This window comes from Anguilla rostrata, chromosome 1, assembly GCF_018555375.3.
Source record: "Anguilla rostrata isolate EN2019 chromosome 1, ASM1855537v3, whole genome shotgun sequence".
Taxonomy (NCBI): Eukaryota; Metazoa; Chordata; class Actinopteri; order Anguilliformes; family Anguillidae; genus Anguilla; species Anguilla rostrata.
The window spans coordinates 24,145,847-24,168,848 of NC_057933.1; the positions used below are offsets into that span (position 1 = coordinate 24,145,847).

Below are 23,002 nucleotides of genomic sequence, written 5' to 3' on the forward strand. Positions count from 1 at the left end.
GATATAAATGGATTAAAAAACATTATAGGAACACTAATACTGCACCTAAAAGTCCATACATTCTATATAAAATTATTCCAATTTATAAGAAAATCTCCATGTTGATTCTCCTAAGGGCCAATCTTAACTTGAGAAATTTAAGTACTTTCATGCACTTAAGTCAGGACTTAAGCCCATTGGAGATATGCACAATGCTGAAATGTGCATTGTGATTAACTCCAAAATTGACGGCCATGCTGAGTAGTTATGAATATACTCAAACCAGTTCACTCCGACCCATGTCCACAGCTGCAAAATGTGTACATGCCACAAGTTCCCATTCCATTGCTTTTCTGTTTATTCAGTGCTTCAAGATATGGATGACTTTATGAAACAGTTGGCAGCGTACACATGCAACCGTCCGGTTGCGCCAAATTTGACGCAAGGCTTCAATAATTTTATATACTATGAATCTGAACATAGAACAGCAATGATCACCACTTTCATTTTCTAGACTTTTTATCCAAATTTTGTACATCTTTCCCTTCAAATATAGCCAGCCATAGGAAACGAATGGGTGACACTGCTAAGTTTATCCAGCAGATGGAAAATACCCACACAGACACCCACACGTACATGCATGCGCACACACACACACACACACACACATACAGACACACAGACTCACACACAGACAAAAAATATGACTACTCGTGTTATCCTATAATCTGTTTTGAGATTGGATTTTTGAGAGAGGTGAAAAATGTTGCTAAATCACAGACCGACCACTAAGAGCATACCAACAATGAACTAATTTGAATGTGTGTAAGGTTTGTTTGGGACTTCAACATTACAGTGAGTCTAATGCCTGGTGCACATTACAGGGCAGGATAATTGGGCAGATTCTGGGCCCAATTTGCCCCTCCTGACAGTCTCTGGGGTATTCCCGATTGAAGGCTGTACTGAACCAATTATCTGCCCAGATTATCCTGTAGTGTGAGGTGTTTATAGACATAATCTTAACCGTCCCCACTGGCTTGGGGTTCCCCTGATTTCAAATCATAGATTTTTGATATTTCGGACTCAAAATTCTGTAGTGTGAGAGAAACAGCGATGGAATCTTGAACAGGAACCCACAATACCCACTGAAAGCTGAGCTGATTGCGAAGTGGAATGCTTGTTTTTTCTGTAATGTAACATTGGAGTTTCTGGGAGATTCCAGGTTCTCAGAGCCTGGGCTCGTGATCATGAGTATAAACATTAAGTGTGTGATGATCCGTGCGTGTGCATTCTGACAACTGAAAGACCAATAAAAAAAGTGAAATCTGTCGTTATGTGGGGGTCTCCCACATTTTCAATATCGGTTATGATTTGAAGTTCTGTTGTGTGCACCAGGCGTAAGAATTTTTTTTTACACCTGTTGGAGACTGGAGGACCAAATAGTCTTAATATTTAAATTTCACAAAATTTCATGTTTGCGCAATCATTTGAATTTAGAAATTTAGGTGAATGGTGGATTTGATCTTCAGGAATACAGCTGTGGTATCAACTTTTTTGGACCGAATAGTAGATTTGAAACATTTCTTGCCTCTCCTGTGAAATGGTTGAGTGTATCTCAAGCACGCATTGGCTCACAAATGTTCATTTGGAAATATTTATGTTATGACTGTACTTTTTCAATAAAATTACATTGGCAAGTTTTGACTAGAAACACAACAGATGTCTTTATGTGACACCATTAAAAAACTTGAAATGATTTCAAAGCAAGTATCCTGGCTAAATTATGACAGATAACAGTTTGTGATAATCACTCAATGTTTTTTCCACCCGTCTTTACTAAATTCAAAACAATGCATAAATTGTGCTTATTTTACTCAAAAACAAGCCATACAATTTTAGGTAAATGAGGTCTGCAGACCAAAAATACCAAAAAGGTGTAACACAATAGTAGGTGATAATCTATGCTTTTAAGAATGCATTATAAACAATTGAAACTGACTACCCAATTTAGGACAGAAACACAAACAATAGAAGCATGGCATGAACACAGCCCAGGGCTTAAACAGGTTTTCTTTCCTTACATTAATCAGCCAAAACCCCAAATTAAAATGTGGCTTGTAATAAACAGACTGAGGCACACGTATTCAATACACATAAAAATGTATTCTCATTTGGACATTTCGGATATGGAAATGAAACAAAAATAACATCCACTTCAATTTCCAGCTCAAGTTTCTTTGGCAAATGCAAATAAGTACAAAATTGGATGCAGGTTTTTACTTCTTATTTTTAACTCCCCGACCCCCCGCTTCATTTTATGCTCCACCAGATAGATGGCACCCTAGGCAACCGCCCATGCTGCCTATGCCTAAAACTGGCTCTGACTGCAGGTAAAACCATTGTGCTCTTGAAGAAAAAAAAAACCCCCACAGAGCTATAATTTCTCATACTAGCTGTTAGGTTTGCCACTTATGTGAGTAAAGACTGTGTACATCAAACTAGATAAAAGGCTTATGAGAGTCTTAAGTCAGGATACACGTGATGTGGAATTCAATGAGACACACCTTCTCAGAAAGATGCCACCCCAAGTGAACAGCTGTCACGTGCCCATTTAAACTCAAGCCAGGATGCACATAGGGAAAACAATACACAGAAATTCAAGTTAAAGTTTCAGGCGACTGTTTCAAAATTGTGGTTATGTTCCCCAGAAGTGACAATTTCTGGTCTTCTTAATATTTCTTTCAAGTTTTTTCTTATGTAAGTAACACCCAGTTAACCCCACCCACTGAAACCCTGCCATTTAGCCGAGGAGGAAGACAAGCCAATATAGACACAGGCATTTATACGTTTTTTTTTTGTTTTTTTTTGCAAGAATCATTTTTAAATATGAATGCAAAAAAATATTAAAACAACACATCAGCAAAGAATTAACAGATTTCAGTTTCATGGACCTTTAAGCCAGCATATTTTAAGACACGATAATTGAAAATTACTGGACTGGTTTCAATCAAAATTTTGATCCACAAATAACAGTTTATTTATTTTTTGGTCAGTTTGGCAATAGACAACATTAACACACCAAACTGCAAAGAATGTAGCCCCAAAGTTGAGGACACATGCTGATTGAATCTTGGCCATTGTGTTGTGAATGAAGATATAATTGCACCATGCCTCACAATAGAATGTAGCCCTCTGTCCTACCTGAACTCTTTGCACCTCCATACAGATGGCAGTTTGGAAGGCCCTCTCCCAGAGGCTGAGGTCGCTGCCCAGCTCCACGCTGTAGTTGTGGGCTTGTCCATGCCCCAGGAGCACGTTGAAGCACAGTGCACGGTTATCCCGAAGCTCCGCCTCCTGCTGCTGCCCCCGGAACAGTTTTGCCTGCATCCAGCAGTCCTCTGCTACCCATAGCTTTGGGGAAAGGAGAGTCAGTATGAGGCCATGTACACTACATTTCCAAAAGAATGTGAACACCTGAACATCACATCCATATGTACTTGTCGAACATCTCATTTCAAAACCACAGGCATTAATATGGAGTTGAACCCTCGTTTGTTGCTGTGACAGCCTCCACTGTTCTGGGAAGGCTTTCCAGTAGATTTTTTTCCAGTAGAAAGCCTGGCTCGCAGTCGGCATTCCAATTTATCCCAAAGGTGTTTGGAGGGGTAGATGTCAGGACGGTGTGCAGGCCAGTCAATTTCTTCCACACCAAACTCAGCGAAGCCTTTTTTTTGCTCAAACCATTATTCCTCCTCCACCAAACTTTACAGTTGCAACTATGCATTCAACCCCAGATTCTTTCGTCAGACTGCCAGATAGTGAAGCGTGATGCATCACTCCAGAGAATGGGCTTTCACTGCTCCAGAGTGCAAATGCAGTGTGCTTTACACCACTCCAGCTAACTTTGGCATTGCGCATGGTAATCTTAATCTTGTGTACAGCCGCTCGGCCACGGAAACCCATTTCATGAAGCTCTTGATCAACAGTTCTTCTGCTTACGCTGTTTCCAGCGGTAGTTTGGAGCGTTGCAACCGAGGACAGATGCTTTTTACGCGCTACATGCTTCAGCAATTGGTGGTCTCTTTCTGTTAGTTAGTGCGGCCTACTGCTTGGCAGCTGAGCTGTTGTCACTCCTATACGTTTCCACTTCACAATTACAGCACTTACAGTTAACTGGGGCAGCTCTAGCAGGGTAGAAATTTGACAAACAGACTTGTTGGAAAGGTGACATCCTATTGAAAGTCACTGAGCTCTTCAATACGAGCCATTCTACTGCCATTCTACTGTTTGTCAATGGAGATTGCATGGCTGCATGCTTTATTCCATGCATCTCTTAGCAATGAGTGTGGCTGCAATAGCTGGATCCACTAATTAGAAGAGGTGTCTACATACTTTTGGAAATGTAATGTATGTTCCACCAGTGGACTCACATCCATAGATGGCAATGTGTAAATTCCCTAAGTTCCCATTGCTTATTTTCACTTTATAAGAACTGATTATTCAGTGCTTCCAGGCATAGTTGACTGTAATTATAAAATAGTTGGCAGTGTATATATTTAAAGTGGTTTAGTTTCCAAATCTTGGTTGCCTAAATCCCCAAATGAAAATTAAGCTTGTAAAAAACAACAGACCCAAGCACACACTTGAATGCAAGCGGCATTTCATTTTGGCATTTAGTATACGGAAACTAGACTAAAATAAACAGCATTCCCTGAAAATAGAAGAGCTTCTAGTTTCCAGGGGCATCGAGGGGTTTGTGATTTAAAGCAAGAAAATGCAATTCAAGTAATTTCAAAGCAGCTTCTACAGGGACATTATGCCTCCTGAAAGTAAACTATCCCTTTAACTGAAGATATTATAGTTTGGGACAGAGCCTTACTGAGTGTGTATTAATTTGAATTCTGAGAATCTTGGCTTGGCACTTACATACTTTGTATCTACTTTTATAAAAACAGCTTTTTCTCACACAAAACATTTGAATAAATAGGGCAAACCTATGGGCCGGCATGTGGAATTACAGCTCAATGGATTATTTCCAAATGGACAACAATGGTTTTGCATGCAATCCTGATCTGATTAAACTGATCCAGTCAATATGACCATAAGGAAATTTACTTCATGTTCAAATGAATAATATGAAGATTAACTATGAAGTGAAGATAGTGTGCATACTTAGATACATATTTGAATATCACCACACGTGGTCACCCATATGGCTGGATGTTTGTCCCAGTTATCACAGATTGTTTGATTTTTGCCAGTTTTGGCCGGTTCCGTAACTTTCCCTGTATTGCCACCGTCTTTAGTGCTTTTCGTGCTTTTTCAGCAGTATGAATGGTCACTGTCCACAGCCCCCATCCCATTATCTATATACTGTACATGTTTACTTCTTACCATCTACCAGAATTAGTCACTTGTATTCGTACAAATTAGTGGTATCCATTAGATGGTACTATGACGTCACCAGCAGCACTTTGGCAGTGTGCCAGTTTCAAATTAAAATTAGTTACAGAAAATTGCAGAAAATAAAAGAAAAACAAACAATAAAATATGTCTGCCTCTGACTGAAGTAGATGTGCAACATATGCATCTTAACCATATTGTCAAATAAAAAAAGAAGTGTGACGGTATATACAGATTCTGGAAAACACCTTGATCAAGATGCCTGTCTTTGTCAGTCAGCAATGTTGATGCTGAGTGCTCCTTCTCCTGTTACGGTAATGTTGTACAGTAAGTGACAATAGGTGCACCGTCATAGACTCAAACCTCGCAATGTACAGGTTGTACCAAAACATTAAATCATTTAAACTGGACACATTGTAACCCTGTGTTATTATTTAGTAATGCAATTTGAGCGTGCTTTATGTCCAGCAAAGTTCTATTAACTTAAAGGCAAAAAGCATACTCTTTGTTTCCGTGATGAACGAAAGCAGTTACATGCATGAGCCATGCATATCAATGCATTTTACTCGCATTTGTTGTTAGCAGCAGTTTCTTTTTTCAAGCACTTGTTCCTGTTGCTAGTTTCACTTGTTATTTCAGTAATTTCCCGCTGCTGTGCATGAGATCCATTTATTTGTTTAATAAATTAATGTTATGTACAAGATTTCTGATGCTTTTGCAGTTTTCCAGGATGTTCAACAACTTTGCCATGATTGCGCCATGACCAATATTTTCTGTGTATTACGCTTTTTTCTGTGGAAACAGCCACTCTTATGTAAGCCAGGTTTAGTCAGCCCCAAAATAATGCAATGTCTATTCACTGTTTTCACCAAAATGTACCGCTTTTGGCTTTTGCACTGTTCCCTTATTTGTTACCATTATAGCTTACACAAAATGTATTAAGCACATACCTTATCATGTAGATATATGCTGTAGCAATCAAGTAATGGCAGTGTTTATTGCTTAATCCTGCCAACATTTAAGATACATGCCCTTTTTATTACACCAAAGCTTTTAAATATGCTTGGACATTCAAAGGAACACACCTTATTCTCAGGGAGACTCTGCCCAAGGTGTGTATTGATGATATCCCCACAATGTTAGTTGAATATAGCCCCAAATTCTTAACAGGATGAAACACTTATTTTACTCCCCTATTCTATCACTATTAACAGTGAGCCACAACCTTTGCCGTATAAAATGCTTCCCTGGCTGTACCTGTCTGCTTCAGTTAGTGAAGTGTGTTTTAATTCCAGCCAGAATGGCATCTCCCCTCAAAATATTTATATTTTTTGATGATTCAGTTTTAAAATTGAAATATAAGTTTGATTTTGCATCTCAGGTCTTTCTGTGCTGTGTTCAGAATCTGTCCTTAACTTCGATTCGCAAACAATTCCAAGTATTTGTATCAAAGACACGGTTTGAGGAGTTCAGCATATCACCAGAAAATGAATGCCAAAAATGGTTTGCCTCTTCCTTAGTGACAGTCTGCAGTTATTTATTCAACTTAAGGATAGATCATTAGCCAGTATTTTTTTCATATAGAACATTTTGGTTCATGTTCAGTAATGACCAAAATTAACTGACTAAACTTTGAAGAAAAAAGAAAAAAAAATTGATTTATTTTTAAATCGATGTTAAACATATGCGTAGGTTTGGGGGCAGACAAACCTACACTTATTCATTGTATGCTTGTAAGACTTGACATTTAACTAAGTGAGACTAGCAGTGTACCTCCCCCAAAGTTAAAGTGAAACCTACGCCTATGATCTTAAGTAAAGGAGGTAATGACTGAGGGAGGAGAATTCTGAAGACAGTGATGCAACATGGCTGTGCAGAAAACAGCAGATCAACAGGGCTTCTTGGACTAACTGTGCAAATGAACTCCTTCCCCTGAATCACTTAACTAATGTTCCTGGGGCCTTTACCCAGTGGTGAGGGCTTCCGCTGCAAAGCCAGAGTCGAAAAACCCACAAACAAGACTGTTTTCTCAGGACAACTTGCTATTTACCACCGTAACACAGCCAGTGTTGATCATCTCAGTTTACTTGTGGCCTTTTAACACTGCCAACATGGAACATTTAAATCAACTGTATATTTTAAAAATGAAAAAAATAAAATGAGAAAAGACTTGAAAAGCTTATTGTGAAAGGCTGGGAAGAGGAAGCATTGGTTAACTTAACCCAGATCCCCACCATTGGTATTCAAGCTTATGAAGTGCTTTGGAATATGTAATATATTACTGTATAAAGTGCTTTGGAATTGACAATATACAGTCTTCATAAAGAGCTTTGGGATTTGTTACATGCTTAGCCTGTTCATAAATGATGATCCAGGATGGGTGAATGGTCTGGGTTCTTGGCTCGCTGACAGACGCATCAGAAGAGAGCATTTTGTTTAAACCACATTGCTCCTGGCACAGGTGTGGGTAACATAGCAGTGACAGTAAAAATGGTAATTCCAAATGGAGGAAAATGAAGATAAACCGATAGGCAGATGTATATAATAACTATTATATATATTAATAAATAGAATATACATAATCTATCCAGTAGATAAGTACTCCTACCTTATGGGCTTTAAACAGAACCTCACAGAGGTTGTGGATGGACTCCGCTTGCTCCCAGTCTGACGTGCTGACCTGGGTAAAGAAATGAATAAAACCATAAATGTAATGTGCAGTTCTTTGAATTTCCTCATCTGTTCACATCTAAGACATGAACAGCCAGCCGTTCACTTGCTTCCAGACTGCACTCCACCTCTGCAGTTGCCACAGCCACTGCGCCAGAGGACTGTGCAGATGGCGCAGCTAAACTGCAAGCACCTGGCCAACCAGAGCGTTGCAGGTTGACTGTGTAGTCAACAATGCATTCTGTACTTAAGTGTACTGGTACAATAATGCCCTACTACCTATAATTTAGTGTAAATCTTTCACCAACTACAATGTGCTTGCACTGGGTTACTGGGTGGCTCCTGCTAGGAAAATAATAGCATTCAGTGTGCGCATGCACCCCACGGTCCTGTGTCATGCCCTGTCGGTGCCACAGGACAGTGCACTATTGGCTGTAGCATTACAGATGGAGGGAGCGTCAGTTGGCAGGATTGTCTTTGTTTCACCATCCAAGAGCAAATCCTGTAGCTGATTGGGAGTCTGCCTGCACGCACTGTTTTTGAAATGTTCTCCTACTGTGACTGTACAGCTCGGGTGATCGACTGCATGCAAAGTGAAATGAAGGAGCCACCAATCTGCTCTCCAAAATTGATGCTGCACCAATCGGATCTGCCGATGAAAGCAATTGCTTACGGCAATACTGCAAAACAGAGAGATTGGGGAAATGCCATGAAAAATTGGTTAAAAAAAAAAGAAAAAAGTATTCAACCTACCCATGTCATCAAAAAAGCACATCAGTTCCAGTACTTCCTGTGGCCCTTTCTCTAATGTCATCTAAGAATCAAGTTTTACTGATTCCTTTCAGCTAAGCACAACTCCCCATTGATATGATCACAATCTATAATCAGTTCTATGCGTATTGATCTCTACTGTGCCCTTTTAATTACTGTGAAAGCTTCAAGAACCATTAAATATCTTTACACAATTCAAGCTACATCGTAATACGAATAGTCGAAAAAAGACTAATTAATTTGTGGAATCATTTATTTTACCTTTAGGGCCTGAAGACACACGAGTTTCTAAGAACCTAATACTGATTAATTCTGTTCATGTAATTGCAAAGATAAATGTCAGTAAAGAATTTTGTGGCTCACAGCACTTTCTCTGAAGAGCTGAACTAGCAAACATTCAAGACAGCCAGAACAGAATTTCTTATAGTTTGCTTGACTCTGGTGAGCGCAGTGTAATTCAAAAGCCACGTTTCACGGACAAAAGAGACTTTTGTAGCATTTCTCTGAGGTGTATTGCAGTGTATATTTCAAAAAGCTTTTACTTTTGACAGGGCTTTATTGCACAACACCTGCTCAACATACAGTATATTTTTCAGCAATCAGTCATGGTTGATGTCTAGAGCATCAATTGCAGATTTGTTGCAAAAAATGACCTTTACAAAACAAGGATGTTGTATCTTCCTGAATGTACCAAGGCAGTGGAGTAATCATTGGGGTCATAAACCCAGGAAAAAAAGGATTATTTTGCTTCCTACAAAAGGGCATAGGAATGTTTGATTTTAGAAACAGGAAATTCAGCCTATATAGGTGCATAATTTTGTCTAGAACACTGTTCCTGAACACTGCTGGCTTCTGTTGTTGCCTGAAAATCAGCTATTCAGACGCAATAAATAACATGAGTTGTTAACTATAATTATCTGCTTTAATTGATCAATTATATGCTGAATGACAATGAAAACCCGCATCCACTGTGGCTTGTTAGGACAAGGGTTGTAGAGAAGTCCAGTGAGAGTCTAGCACTGTATCCAGCACCTTGTGCTGGACCTCAATAATTTGCCAAAGGAACTGGACATCTCCAAGCTGCCTGTGGGCCGCAGAGTAACTAAACTGTTCTCTCAGCTGTGATAGGTTCCATAAAATCAAAAGACCGTTTACAGCTCTTATATATTCATTTATGTTTTAATGGTCAGTGATATTTTGTGAGGCAATGTTTATGATCGTTAACATCCCAGTATTTCCCGTTGACAATGATCTCATCAATGCACACAAGCATTTAAAGGAAAATGTCCTATGCCAAATGAAAGTGCTTTCATTTATTTTTGGATGATTGATTTATTAATTGGTGTATTTATTTGTTAATTGATGTTACAGCCCAAAGTCAATGATCATGTGATTATAAGGTTCTTACTGGGGGGCGGTTGAAGATGCAGAGAGAAGATCCCTTCAGCACTAGAAACTTGTAGGTGTGGAGGTGAGAGGAGTCTTTAGCCAGTAGGTTTTCACAGACCCAGCCCATGTGGACTATCTATGGAGACAAACATTCAGGATCACAGATTTTTTTGCTTTTCTAATATCTCAAAGCAATCCTCTTGTAGAGAGTTGCAAACATGTTATTTTTGTCATGGAAAATAATTGCCAAAAACATATCTTTACATACTAGACCTCAGATTAGCATTTAATTATGTAAGCTTAATATACTTAAATATACAGCCCTAGAACCATTGCAAGAAGACATTATTATCTCCGCCAGGCGAGAGCCTGGAGGGAATTATGTGTTTGGTCGCGCGCGCGTGTGTGTGTGCGTGTGTGTTTGTGTATCTGTCCACGGCTAATCTCACATACTACTGGGCCGATCAGCCTAATACTTGTTGTGCATGCTGGCAGCAGGCCAAGGACCCGAATTCTTGAATAGTTTGCAAATCGGTCAACGACAAGTATTTTATTTGACTTAATTTCCATCATTGTCCATTGAAATACATCGAGTTCTACCTCCTCACTGCTCCTAACTGGCCAGTAGGGGCCGCAAGTGATCAACAACTGCTTCTGTTTGGAATGAAAGACCAGCGATGTAAAATGTAAATTTCAATGTTAAAATGCCAACAAAATAACCTGCCAACTAACGGGGTACGTTAATGTTTGAAACTGTGGCAATTATTATGTTGCCATTTTCACGCTGAAATTGATATTTTACATCGCTGGTCTTTTGGAATTGTTCCCGTCCAGATTGTTCCTGTCTGGAAAGTGCCAGACTATAACGTCAACGTTAGCTCTGTCTAACACATCGTGGCTGATATGAATGAAATTAGCTAACATGTCACCACCTTTAGCTGAGTCGGTGTTCTTGGGATTTTCAGTGGCACATGGTAAAAACTTGTAATATTGTATTTGACAGGTTGCATTGATTGTGTAGCCTTTATTGTTGCATCAGCAAAGCTAACACGCCTGGCGGAGATCTGCACTCTACTGAGTGTACTCTTCTAGTGTTGATAATGGGATACATTTCAATCTGCTCACAGCCTATAGACCTGCCAACTATGATGTTGTTGAATGTTCAGTTGAATGTGGGCTACAGTTCTGCTTCCATACCTGATCTTCAGGTGAGCTGTATTTGTTTGCCTTCTTTATCTGTGTGAAGAGAAAAGAGCAATTAGAGAAGGTGAGACAGAAGACTAGCCGGCACAGTCAATAAACCAGGAGAGCTGATGTTGCCGGAAGTTTCAGTAAAGATATTCTATGTACTCATCAGGGCAATATTACCTCTGGATTGTGAAATGGCAGTTTGGTATTAAATAGGGATGCTGACAGCCTTTACCATCTGTTTTGCTTAAAAGGCGAGTTTATTGCATTCTATTTGGGCTGGTTTGCCACCCACCACCAGTATGTGAATATTTAGTCAGCAACATAAGGCTCTGCCAGCCCCCAAAGCCTGAGTAAGAGTGTAATTCCCTTTTTTTGGGCACCTGGGTCTTTATCTCATCACTTGTTGTTCCAAGTTAAAACCACTGCCACAGACCTATCGTTAATATACTCATAAAATGCCACATGTCAACAGAGGATATCTCCGCTGTGTCAGTTTGTGAAATAAAGTTGTTAACGATAAAAAACTGAGGGCAAAGTAAAAAAACAAGATGTTGATGTGAGATGGAGCCATGTGTTCCAGATGAACAGAATTGTGTTACTTCCTGAAGTAATCACTCTCCTTGTGTGTGCATGATTAACATATTATCCTTCTCCTTGTATGCATAGGAGTAATATATGATTTCCCCACCATTTGCATAACTAGCATAATATCCTTCTCTTGCATGTGACTAAAATTTTAAAGGGGAACTAAACCCAGAGAAAAATAAATGCTGTTTCATGTCTTGAACAGTTATTGTGCATCTTTTCATTTTCCAAATTCTACACTAGAAGCCATAACTGATGTATACTGGGGCAAATTAAATATGTTAGACATATGCCACTCTGAATTTTAACTAGCTGGTAGAACTGGATTTGTCACATGAAATAACTCACGTCAATTGCTCATGAGGTAAGGGACAGCCTATCAAACAGAACTTCAGATTATTAGATCTAACAGCTAAGTTTAAAAAAGGAAACTAACAGTTTTTGAAGTTCAGTTCAGTTACTACATTAATCAGACAGCCGGGTGGATTCTTTGGGAAATGATTTGAGCTGTTGTCAAAACCATTGTTCATTTGAAAGAATGATTTAAGTAAGACATTAAGCAGACCATTTCATGGAAACAACAGGTGTAATATTATCTATCGAGAATTTACTCTCCTATTCCATCTCCATATACCTCCTGTATGGCAAATTTCAGGTCAATTTGGGCAGATCAGGTTAAAAACCTGAATGTGTTTATTTAAATTCTTATAAAAGATGTTTATGGAATTTATCGTTGTATCTTAACACACATTCAACTGCTATGCTACTCTGGGAAAAAAAAAAATCCATTCTTGACTGACCAGTCCTACTTTAAACAAACATATCCACCTGACAGGAGTTCAAGCCGTGACCCTGCGCCGGAGTGAGCACATTAATAAAAACCTTTCCCAAGCCGACGGTGGGATGTCAAATCGAATGAATTTGAGCTTGTGAACCCAGTCAAGGCAGAGAGATGTGTGGATACGTCTGAGTGTGGATGTGTCACGACGTCTATTTTTAGGTTGTAGGTCACAACAGTAAGCCTCAGTTCCGCTCACACAGAATCATGTCTTAATTGGACATTTAGCAATCAGTGCCCGTATGATTAAATGACGCAAGTGAAGTAATTGCAATTTTAAGGAAATGGCAGCTGTGTGGTTGTAAAGTGGTGAATGTCTGCATCTTTACAAGGACAAGCCTGCTGGAACTGGCTCTGAAACCATACCTCGGAAAGAGAGATTGTTCAGTCAAAAAGTGTTTCAGGATTTTGTAGCCAGTGCCGACGATAGCATGATATCATTTGTTAGTGATTAGGCTCACGATATGTGGATATATAAATTATTTCTGAACAAAGAGGTGTTGTTGGCATATGAATTGCTGCGTTATTATGTTTCCACGGATTATTATTTGCGTAGAATATCATTAACATGTATTTTAGGGATTCAATAAATCTCTTGGCAGCTCAAACTTCGAGCAATAGCTGTGATGATTAACAGAAAAAAAAAAAATGAATGAAATCCGCAGATGTGGCATTGAGACTAAATGATTTGTATGTTGCTCTGTTAATGCAGAACTCAATGGATTACCAATAAAGCTCGAATGCCAAATTGGTACCGCAGTTCAACGGTCCCTTGAAATTCATCTGAGACATTTGAAGAAGCCCCACATTTTATCATCTTTAAACAAGGTCACACAAACATTTTCATTAATAAAAGGTGAGATGTTCTTATTGCATTTACGCATTCAGCAGACGCTTTTATGCAGAGCAACTTCAGTGCACACAAAACGGTTAAGGCAACAAAGAGCGGGTGCCAAGTCTTACAACCCAAAGCAGTTTCCAAAAATAATTCCCTTTTAAATGGTATGATTTTATTTACATGTTTTGAATATAAAATATCTTCCAGACTTCCAGATCAGGCAATCCTAGTCTGACTCACACCTTGTTCTTGGCAATACTATTGTCAATGTAATTCATGACACAGTTATATTGTATCTGATAGTATTGTAACTATAACAGTACTGTATCATACATAAACATATCTATGATAGTAGATAGATAGTATATTATGTGCCATTTTATACATTCTTTAATGTATGTGAGATGACACAGTTTGTGATCTGCTGATTAGCCCACGTCCACCTACGTTCTCCGTTGTCAGGTCATTGATGTTGGTGGATATGGACTGCAGCCAATCGGTGCTCTCCGTGGCCGTGCAGAACTGCAGAACGGCGGGGCAGTCCGCGTCCACGGCAAGCACCTCCAAACTGTTGGGCCTGGCGAGCAGACGGCAAGGACACGCTGATGAGAGGCCGCCGCGCGACTGAGCCTGGTAAGCACTGAACACCGTTCCAGCGCATCTGAAGTTTCAGCACATTCGCTTGGCTCTTAGCCAGAGTGGCTTTCAAAGGGAAGTACGTGAGCATAATCAGTCCTTTTGGCACTCTCTTTAAACCCTATTTGGACCAAACTTACATTAGAGAGTAACAGAGAAAAAAGCCTTTAAGCTTTTTTGACTCTGAGGAAGACATCATAGACGCTGAAAACGTCAGTCTCCCCTGTTCACTAAACAGTGTCTTTTGCTCCGAGCTCAGTATGCTCCAGCGTTCCTTATTTTGGGCTAGTCCCTGGGAAGTTGTCTGGATAAGGAGTCCTTATCTATAGTTTGTCTATGCTGGCTGTTGAGCACCTATTTCATCCTCTTTTATTTATTTGGCTTGAAGCACTTTGAACACCTTCCTTTTTAAACCTTAAAGTTTATTCCTTCTCCTTGATGCGTTCATCTATCATGAGGACTGTTTATTCTACATATTTTTTTATTTAGTTTGGGATTCAGTGTATGCTGCGAGTGCCGGGTAATTATGTTGGATTCACAGTTCCTCAAATCACATTTTGTATTTCAAGACAGAGGACAAAGCAGGATGACTTCCTTCTCTTAAAAAGGAAGGGGGAAAAAAACAACAAAAATGATTTTCTGACATAATAATGGGGAGGATGGAAAGTGCTTTTTCAAAGTCTCAAAATCTCTAAGTCTGACACCATTTTTGCCAGCATGAGCAATTACTGTCTCTGCATTAGCTTTCCCGAACAGCACAGATGGTAATTGCTCCAGAGGGTCGATTGCTCTGGCACTTTGGAAAACACGGTCGCCCCTGCTTCACAGACGAGCGGTCAGTATCAGCAGAGCTGAATGTCGGTCACATTTGTGGCAGTTACCACACATGTCTACTTGACCACGCAATAGCTGATGCAGCAAATACACATCAATTTAATAATGCATTTGTGCTAATCCAAAATCCATTCAAGCGCGCAGGTTAATCGTGTGCTCACAATAGAATATGTGAAATGATGACCACATAATCACAGTGTTTAAAAAAGAAAATGTCCTGGCCCCTTTATGAGAACGGTTTATTTGCATATGGGTCATCAAAATTCAGAAGTCCAGATCCAGTTATATATTCACATCCAGCCATTTCTCAGTAACGGCCCATCACAGTGCATTACATCACTGCGTAAATGAAATCATTTCAGATGAAAATACTCCACTGCTTTTGAAATTACAATCGATGCAGACACATCTGATCGAGTATAATTCAATTCAAAGGACCAGATTCGGGAGAGGCCATGCATTGGTTTCATAATGCACGTTTGGAATGCATTATCTTTAACTTTTATTCAATTGGAAATGGCAATTAAGCAGAGTAGCTAAAGTAAGACTGTAATTAGACTTGACCCTGATTACATCTTCTCATATCACCAATCTTAAAATGCCTCAAGTGAAGGGATCTTACACAGACTCCTTCCAGAGCACACTCAATAATCTCATCTCCACAATACATGCAGTCATATCTTCAGTAATTAATGAAAGATGCATATCTATTTTGCAACTCCTTATACAAAAGTGATATTGGGAAATTATTCTTTAGCACTCAGCAAATTGATTACTGTTAGATCATCTCTTAAAGAATACTGTACGGAATGTTCAGAATATTCTGGACTCCACATAAATTCCACTCTTCTAAGAGGCAAATTAATAGTGAACATTACAATGAACTGTGGAAGGCCGAGTGCAGAATGATGATGATGACAATGATGACTACGATGCTGATGATGACTTTTAGCAGGACTACTACTACTACTACTACTACTACTAATAATAATAATACTAAAGGCCTGTCTTTATTTGTCCTTTAAGAATACCACTCCACAATTTCTCACATTTGTGTCTATTCCAGTCCACTTTAGCTTTAGAATTCATTAATATCCGCCTTTCCTGGACAGACCCTGAGTGGCTAACCTTTTAAAGGCAAAGCATGCCCGTGCATAGATATTGGCCTTTAATGCGCTCTCCACCTGATGAGAACCCGCTCACCGGAGCCTCGGTCACAAACAGCCGCCCGGCCTGGCCGGCCACCGCAGCGGCGTAGCGGACATTACCCACCTCAATTTATGGCTTCCTGCTGAGTAGCGGGAGACGCGTGCCAGGAGCAGGGGCAAGGGCAGGGCGTCCAGCCAACGCTTCTCGTAGCGTGCCTCATTAGCGGAGGGCGAGAGGGGCGACAAGGGGGAGAAGGGAGCCTTGGCAGAATAAATGAGAGGAGGTGTTAAGACGCTGGTCCTTTCCACGGGTCTAAGAAGTACAAAATTGCAACAAAACAAAAAAAAAAATCAGCGTTTGATGGTGCTTGTAGGGAGGTACGGATGTGTGTGCGTGTGTGTGTATGTATGTGTGTTTGTGCGTGTGCCTGTTTGTGTGTGTGTGTGTTTGTATGCATGTGTGCGTGTGTTTGTAAGGACCCCCTTCTTGCTTATGCTCTATGCTATATGCTCCTGTTTAATCCCTAGTCATATGCTAGGCTGTATGCTCATACATGGGGATGTCATTCAGTCTCTAATCACATCTGCATTACTGTACGACCACATCTGCATTAGGACTGTGCAGTTGATAATCACCTCCGAATTATGACAGCACAACCTCTAATTACAAGAGAAAAGGGACCGCACAGTCACATCTGCATCAGAGCTTCGCAGAGACATTCCGCACCGCATTAGGACTGAGCAGCCTCTCGTGATTTCTGCATTAGGACTGCACTTCCTCCTCAGCCTCTCCTCTATTCTATCCCCCACCCTTATGCCTCTAATTCACTGAGCCATAAATTCATTTTCCTAATGAACCACTTCATATCCCCTTTGCATATATATTATTCACCAGCAGGTTTTTAATCTGAGCCACTTTAAATTTCTTATGAAATGTCTATGTGTTCCTCATGCAATAAAATAACTGATACATTCAGTTTTGTTTTTTGTTTTTTTCCCCTGAAATGTACCTACACACCGGTTCAAACACGGCCTAGTTATAACACAAATAAGTACTAAATTGCTTACTATCTCTGCTTTTTTCCTTTGCATTATAACAGAATAAAGATATGTTTTTTTTTTCTCGAACATGATTTATTCAAATGTATCATTATCATTATCAATAATATCAATCATTTTCATAGTACATGGACAAAATCCACTGGAATTTTGTCCATATCACTGAAGTATTTTTGAACATTTCAAGCCATTCCCTGTGGCCAGTCACAAGAAGGCCAGCACCTCTTCCAATCAGGACTCAAAGGAGAAAGAGATCTCCCTTTGCCATGCTGATGCTGGATAATTAAACTCGATCAAACTTTCAAGCCCTGCTTGGCCTGGGTAAAGGAAGAGATGACAGGGAATAAAATATCATCCATATGCCAAGACTCATTAGAGCGACAAGTGACAATCCTGCGTTTTTTTTTTGCATGTCTCTGCACAAAAACAGACAAAGAGAGAAGCTAACAATGTTGTCCTTCATGGTTTCATCCTCTTGCTCAACACGGAGGTGGGTCTGAGCCAAAGATGCTGTGACTGTGATTGTTCGGAGGCATTTAAGTGGATCAATAAAGATCTGCCAGCAGTCTTGAAATGAAAATACAGTCAATCATCTGAATGTCAAGGGAACCTCTAGGATACACAGGCTCTCTGAATTCTAATCCGCAAGCATGGGAATAAGAATCATCAAAAAGTAACTAAATGAATAAATAAGTACTTTCTGCACCAAGGCATGGTCCCTGGGGTCCGTTGTACATTTGTTAATCAGATCACCAACCCTCAGTATCCTGATAGCCTCCCAGTCAGGGAACCGCTCTTCGTAAAAATTTCCCACTTATTTTGATGTCACTCTACCGCTGAGGGTCTGCTATAGTAATGAGACACGAACAATGTCACTCCAGTTAAGAAAGCCAGAGACTAAAACTGTCTTCAAAACTCAATTAAACTTAATGCCGGGCCAACTGCAATGTCTATTGATTTTATGCCACGAATTGTAAAGCGTTATGTATGGAAGCACGTTTCTTCCATGGGAAAAAAAAGTTGGCTTAATTGAAACTTTATTTCTCACAGTTACGGCTATAATTCTTAAAAATAAGACTTTTTTTTCTTACTTCTTGCAATTGTGACTTTATTTTTTGCAAATTTGATTTTTTTCCCCCTTAAAATGGGCCTATTTCACTTGGAAGTCACAGAACAGAAGTTCAGTGTATCGTCTCCTCTGATTTCTAATAAGTTCAATTGAAAAAAATGGTCCCATCAACATGAATATACTCCTTCTTTAAAAGGAATAGCTAATATCTAGATGAAATTCATCTAACACCTCAGGACTGAAGTGTAATTGGTCCATTGGTGACAATAATGGAAACCCTTGTGGGCTTACGTCCCTGGCATAATTCTGAGAAATAAACTGCAATGAAATAAACTCACAATTGCCAGAAAAAAAGTCATAATTTGGAGAAATAAACTTGCAGTTGAAAGAAATAAAGCCAGAATTCCAAGAAATAAACTCGCAATTGTGAGAGAAAATAATAATTCCAAGAAATAAAGTTGCAATTAAGTCAACTTTTTTTCTGAGGCAGAAACGGGCTTCCAAAATTTTGTGAGCTTTGCAAAGTATGATGCAAAAAATGAACTTTATCATTGCAATTTATTTTTTCTTTACATCAATATAATGAACCCAGAAATACTGGGTTCATTATATTGATATCGGTTTCAATCGCTGTGGTGTATACTTTCATGTCAGTATGGAAATGTTGAGCAGGGAGATAATAGCATTCTCAATAATTTCAGACAAAATGTCTGCACATCACATGCGTTTTCCTCATAGCCATGAAAACTTGCTTGGGATGCTGGTTATAAACTAAAAAGACAGTGTATTTGCAGCAAACTTAAATGCAAGTAGGTCAGCAAAAAAATATGAATAAAAAAACTTCAAAGAACCACAGGTAAGGGGGACCCAATGTGAAGAGCAGCAAAGTGGGTGATGTGTTTGATGAGAACATGTGAGCATCAATATTGAAGTAGGGTGGCTATCTGTAGCCATTCCACACCACCCTGTCTCTGCGAATGCAGGGCTACTCCAAGGACGAAACTTCCAGAGAGGAGGAGGCGTATCGATCGATACATCTGAACATTTACAGAGCTCCTCTGTTTCCCTGACGGGCTAGTCTCCAGTCCTATGAGAGTGTGAATAAAATAACATCTTTATACCATCACAGTCTGGTCTATGAATTATTTCCAGCAAAATTGTCTCTCTAGGTCCCAGTGTGCTTTTACAAAGGAGCAGACTATTATTAAGACATTTGGGGAGTTCAGCCTCCATAAAAACATCTCTCCAAAAATAAAAAATAAAAACTACTTGCAGTAAAAACACAACTAAACATTCAGAGGGTTCATCAATAATACAGGATTACTGACACAGTCTCACAAATATTGCCCTTAGCTTATTCAACATTCTAGTTAACTTTTTAAAAAACTATTTTCTCAAGCCATTTTATGTGATTTTTATAGGCATTTTGTAGGCTATTTATGTTACCAAACGATGAAAGTTGTACAATATCAGAAGCTGGCCGCAGTCCTAGCTCAACATGGTAAAGGAAGATAGTAATACATTTAAAGAAATGGAACCCAATTTCATAACAGCTGATTGTCTACCTTGTAATCAGTATTATGACACTGTAATCCTGTTATAACCATTGAACATACACATTGAACATACACATGCAAAAGTAAGCTATTTCATGTCTCACACAAATAAGTAAATGGCATATTGTATATTGTATACAATGTATATTGTAACTAAAAACAGTACAATAATGATTTAAAGTTTCAAGAGTGTCCTAATCACAGGTTTTACCAAACACATCTTTGAAGCGTAGTCTCCTAAGAAATAATATACAATAATTACAATAATGATTTTTTTTTTTTTTTTTGGGGGGGGGGGGGGGGTCTTCAAATATGTGTGCATGAATTAGCAATTTAGTGGGGGTATTTACAAACAGCAAGTATGTAAATGAACACATGGTACTGGTACAGTTTCTTACAGAAATCTGGGGCCTCTTTTAATAGTGAATAGAAAACAATGATTCAAAAATGTAGGCCCATACTTCCACACATTTCAGGATGTGCACTGGAATATCTCCCTAAAGCTTACAATACTGCTTTGCAACCCACTTTTGATTCTCTGGGGAGTTTAAAACGAGTCGGCTTGCTAGACAGTTAATTTGTCATTATTTTCACATAATACAAAGGTCAAAACCTCCCTCACAGAAAATGTAAAATCCTAAAATCCTTATTTGGTGCATACACTTGTCAGAAAGTGGAATAATGAATTTCCCTCTTAATTGTCAGGCAAGACAAATTATTTTGTCTTTAACAAAAAGAGATTTGGCTTAGATTCAGTAAAAACCACTGAGCTGCATTAAGAACAAATATAATTTAATCAAACCAAACACAATGTTACTAGATTAATCTGGCACCGTACACCAGTAGTTATTGTCAGTGAAGATGATCTGTCACTCTGTGAATAACAACATGCTTTTTTAAGATGGTAAACTAATTTTTAATTTTTAATGCGCATAAAAGAATATGAACATATAAAACATATAAACAACATTAAAACATCAATGAAAAGTTAAATGTAACAAGTACAGCATTATGACAAAGTTCCATTTTTTGGAAGACAACTGATTTTTTTTTGTACATACCATGTGACATACACATGTAAAAACTAAAATTTGAGCTGATGAAATGTCTTCATTTTCAGACTCATTTTTATTCAAATAATTTCATTTGATTGTAATAAACCACCAAGGAAAATGATGGGGATAATAACTGAATAATTATGCAAGAGAAGATTTAGTCTGTTTTCTCTTTGGACAGAAAGGTCATTTTCCCTTTAATGTAGGTCCTGCCTCTAGACTAGGCACCAAAAAGTTCAAGCCACAGCTGTTTCCTGTTTTTCTGCCACAGCTGGTTCCCTTGTGAGCACGATGCAAATCTTTATGGGTAGGTGATGAGCAGGGGCACAAACTCAAACAAACAAAAATGTGGATGGTTTATGTCGACGATACAAATATTTTTTTTTTCCTCAATAATTTATTTATCCTATTTTATTCCTAGGAGTGACAGTAGTACATTTCCAACTGTTTTATTATCTCTGATGTCAACTGACTCGTGGGAAACACTGGTAATCTGGAAAAAAATGGGGATTAGGGGTTTACTGTAGTGATATTTCGACAAATACTTTCCAAATATATTCCAAAGTGATCGTAAGTATTACAAATGATGAATTAATTTGCAATTAAAAATTTAAAATAATATGTTAATTTTATATCTGAGAGAGGCCATTCAAAATTCGGAAAAAGACTGATTGTATGAATGTAATGCTACTGGTGATAAGTAGATCAACTAACCTCAGCTGTTCAAAAAGTTAACATTAGTTAACCCAGGTCCATAATTTTACCTACATCTTTGTCAAACTTGTTATTTCCAAAAATAAAATCTACAGCAGGTCAATCATTTACTCTGTATTGTACCTTGACTGTCAATTTTATTTTAAATTCAGGGGTATAATGTTTTTTTATGGACCTTTTTTATGGAGTAAGTTTTTTTTGCCTAATGCTGTTCCATTTTGCAGGTCTAATGAAATTTAGATTGCAGATAATGTGGTGATGCAAGTGATGCAAAATTTAAAAAGGTTTCATTAAGCCAAATACATACTGCCAGAATTACAAAAAAAAAAAAAAAAAAAAAAAAAAAACATTCCAGGCATGTCAGACACAAAAGTATTAGCAGCATCCTCTGAGCTATCATTTACTGAAAATGTTCCAAATTAAAGCACTGAAATAGAACATTTGTTCAACATAGCTAATATTCCTTCATTTGGAGATCAAATTTTTTAGTTTGTTTCCAGACAACAAATACACACCAAAACGGGGGGATGGATGGTTGTTACAAAGGCATATAGATATACAAAACACACACACACACACACACATACATACATATTGTACATACATGCATATACATGAGAATGAGCGTATCTAAAATATTACAATAAAATACAAGTAAACTTAGACTGCATGCACATATTTCTCACCGAAGCTGGAGCATCCCACCTTTACCACCCCCTTCCCCCCTTGGACAACCAACCCAAATAAGAAAGTAAATAAATAAATAATGTTTTCATGGGAATAGCGTGTAGATAGCCAGCTGTCAATTGCTAATTGGCTCACCCCATTAATCCTAGCAGTAGATAGTTCTAAATAAATTATACTGATGAAAGTGTGGATCTAATGGGACACCACCAAAGAGGGTGGGGGGATTGCCATCTTAGGGCCAAGAGTTTCTTAGTCGCAGTTAGCCTGGTAACAATATGCCGTGTATATCAGATCTGGGTCAAATACGTATTTGTTTTGGACTCAAATACTTTTCTACGCTTTACTGATCTTGTTCGGCATTTTGGAACCAATGAAATACTCTCAAAAAGTGCAAACCTCGCCTTATGGTCACATTGGCAGGCTCAATTACACCAGGGAAAAACAATAGAGCACAGAAACATATTTGGATCCAAAACAAGTACGTATTTGATCCAGGTCTGGTCTATATACTGCGGTAACAGTTTGCTGTGATGACATGAGAGCAAGTGGTGAAGAACAGCAGAGGAGACCAGGGTAAGGG

At 38.7% G+C, this 23,002-nt stretch overlaps 1 protein-coding gene across 1 annotated transcript in view; it reads right to left on the bottom strand.

The window, feature by feature from the left end:
- sntg2 (syntrophin, gamma 2) overlaps positions 1–23,002 on the bottom strand; it is a 76,295-nt gene that overhangs the window by 13,280 nt on the left and 40,013 nt on the right. The window contains exons 9-14 of the mRNA XM_064331031.1: positions 16,407–16,543; positions 14,112–14,241; positions 11,410–11,448; positions 10,232–10,348; positions 7,991–8,062; positions 3,181–3,390 (exon numbers count right to left, since the gene is read on the bottom strand). Coding sequence (XP_064187101.1) covers positions 3,181–3,390; positions 7,991–8,062; positions 10,232–10,348; positions 11,410–11,448; positions 14,112–14,241; positions 16,407–16,543 — 705 coding nt within the window. The remainder of the gene's footprint in view (positions 1–3,180; positions 3,391–7,990; positions 8,063–10,231; positions 10,349–11,409; positions 11,449–14,111; positions 14,242–16,406; positions 16,544–23,002) is intronic.